Consider the following 1,889-nt stretch of genomic DNA (forward strand, 5'->3'; position numbering starts at 1 on the left):
CAGAAATCCGCCTGCCTCTGCCTCCCAAGTGCTGGGACTAAAGGCGTGCGCCACCACTGCCCGGCTTTCACTGTAATCTTTAAAAGTAGTTCTCACGGGGTGGGGGATAGGGTATGAGGACACAGGGTGTGTCTGAGAGTAACATTAAAAGGGGACCAAGTGAATGGGCCAGTTTAGAGCACCCTTGCTGAGGGAGGATTCTACTACTATAGTGCATCCACTCACTGCCTGGATGGAGAGCTCTCTGTTACAGACCTCCATGTGAGAATCCAGGGCCTTGGCTGCATGGTAGAGCCTGTGCTTACATTTACTCCCCAACACTGCTCAATCCCCCACACCAACAAAGCTGATGCCAAAAAGGCTCCAGATACATTATAAGTATACTAATCAAGGAAAGGGCTCACATAAAGCCTATATTCAGCCTTAGTCTTAATTATTTCCATGCAAGTTTGACTCAAAGAAATACAAAAGGAAGAACCACAAAGAATAAAACCAAATTTACTCTTCTGCTTTTTTTTTTTTTTAAAGAAAAACCTTCAATTATAAAAACTATTTGGACTCAAGAATTTGGCTCAGTGGCAGTGTTTAAACAGCCCAGTATGAACAAAGCTCTCCATCTGATCCCCAGAATGACGTAATACAATTGTAAAAGCTGGGAAATAGTGGCTCAGTTCTCTAGTCCTAGCACTTGGGTATGAGGCAGAAGGATTGCCAGGAGTTCATCATGAGCTTGGGCTAGAGATCCTTAAACAAAACAGTTAATTACCTAGTACCAGTAAATGTTTTTAAAAAGAAACCTGAAAATAAATCTTCCCTCAATGATAAAATTCGAAATTATTCCAAGACTATAGGAAAAGTTGTCATAAAGCTATTAATAGTTGCAATCTAAGTTTTAGTTAAATTGTTCTGTGCAATATAATCAGTTTGATGCAAAATGAGCATGTATACATCCATGCACACACCCATATTAAATATAGTTTAGAGATGTATAGGGACACAAAGCCTTACCCAACACTGCAATGCACTCTACAGCAGACTGCCAGTCCTTGTAATTTTTATCAAAATTATAGAACAGACACCGCATACAGTCCTTTAAAGATGTGTCCCTACGTTCTTCAGCATTTATAAGATTGGATAATTTCTTCTCAATCGTTTTGGTCCAGTATCGTTTACAGCCCTTTTTAGTAGATTTCAACTCATATTCTTCAGGTAGATTACGGGTAGCAAAATTATCTGGAATCTCTAACTGGTAACGGTTCCTGCCAATTCCCCAGTAGACTATGCTCTTACAGCCAATCCGACTACGCTGTTTGTCTAAGTACTCCAGGAGGCTCTGTTCATTCTCTCTTATATCAGCAAGTGCTCGGTCATAATCTGAGTCAAACCCTGCTTTTGGAGTAATGATTCCAGTCTTTCGAGCCTTCTCATGGTCAAAAGCTGTATCCCATCGGTTCAGTTCTGTGGTCAGATCAGGAAAACGGCCTTTAGGACTTTTTGTTTGTAGAGTAACAACCTGCTTAAGGGTTTTAGACTTAAAACCATCAGCGACATCCTCCATAAGCCCTACAATTTTACACATTACTTTGAATCCTTCTAGAGCAGAGAGAAAATCAATGATCTTTTTTTTGCTGTATGTCATTTCTTCGTACATTATAGCCCTGCTATCTGGATGGTTCTGGCTCTTTAGGGGAGACCCAACATTGTGAATCTTACTCAATAGCCTCTCAAGATCTGGTAGCTTCTTTAGGAGGTCTGCAACTTCGGTGACTTTGTCAGGCACAGCCATGAGATCTTCCACAGCATCTAAACGGTCACTGATAGCAGAAGGGTTGCAGAGGGGGGCACAAAGCCACTGTTTTAAGAGCCGCTTGCCAAAGGGGGTGTGACAA

The 1,889-nt window shown here is 41.5% G+C and overlaps 1 protein-coding gene across 1 annotated transcript in view; it reads right to left on the reverse strand.

The window, feature by feature from the left end:
* Msh6 (mutS homolog 6) overlaps nt 1-1,889 on the reverse strand; it is a 17,473-nt gene that overhangs the window by 3,431 nt on the left and 12,153 nt on the right. Inside the window, exon 5 of the mRNA XM_031356795.1 lies at nt 1,009-1,888. Coding sequence (XP_031212655.1) covers nt 1,009-1,888 — 880 coding nt within the window. The remainder of the gene's footprint in view (nt 1-1,008; nt 1,889) is intronic.

Source organism: Mastomys coucha, unplaced genomic scaffold (genome assembly GCF_008632895.1).
Source record: "Mastomys coucha isolate ucsf_1 unplaced genomic scaffold, UCSF_Mcou_1 pScaffold6, whole genome shotgun sequence".
Lineage (NCBI taxonomy): Eukaryota > Metazoa > Chordata > Mammalia > Rodentia > Muridae > Mastomys > Mastomys coucha.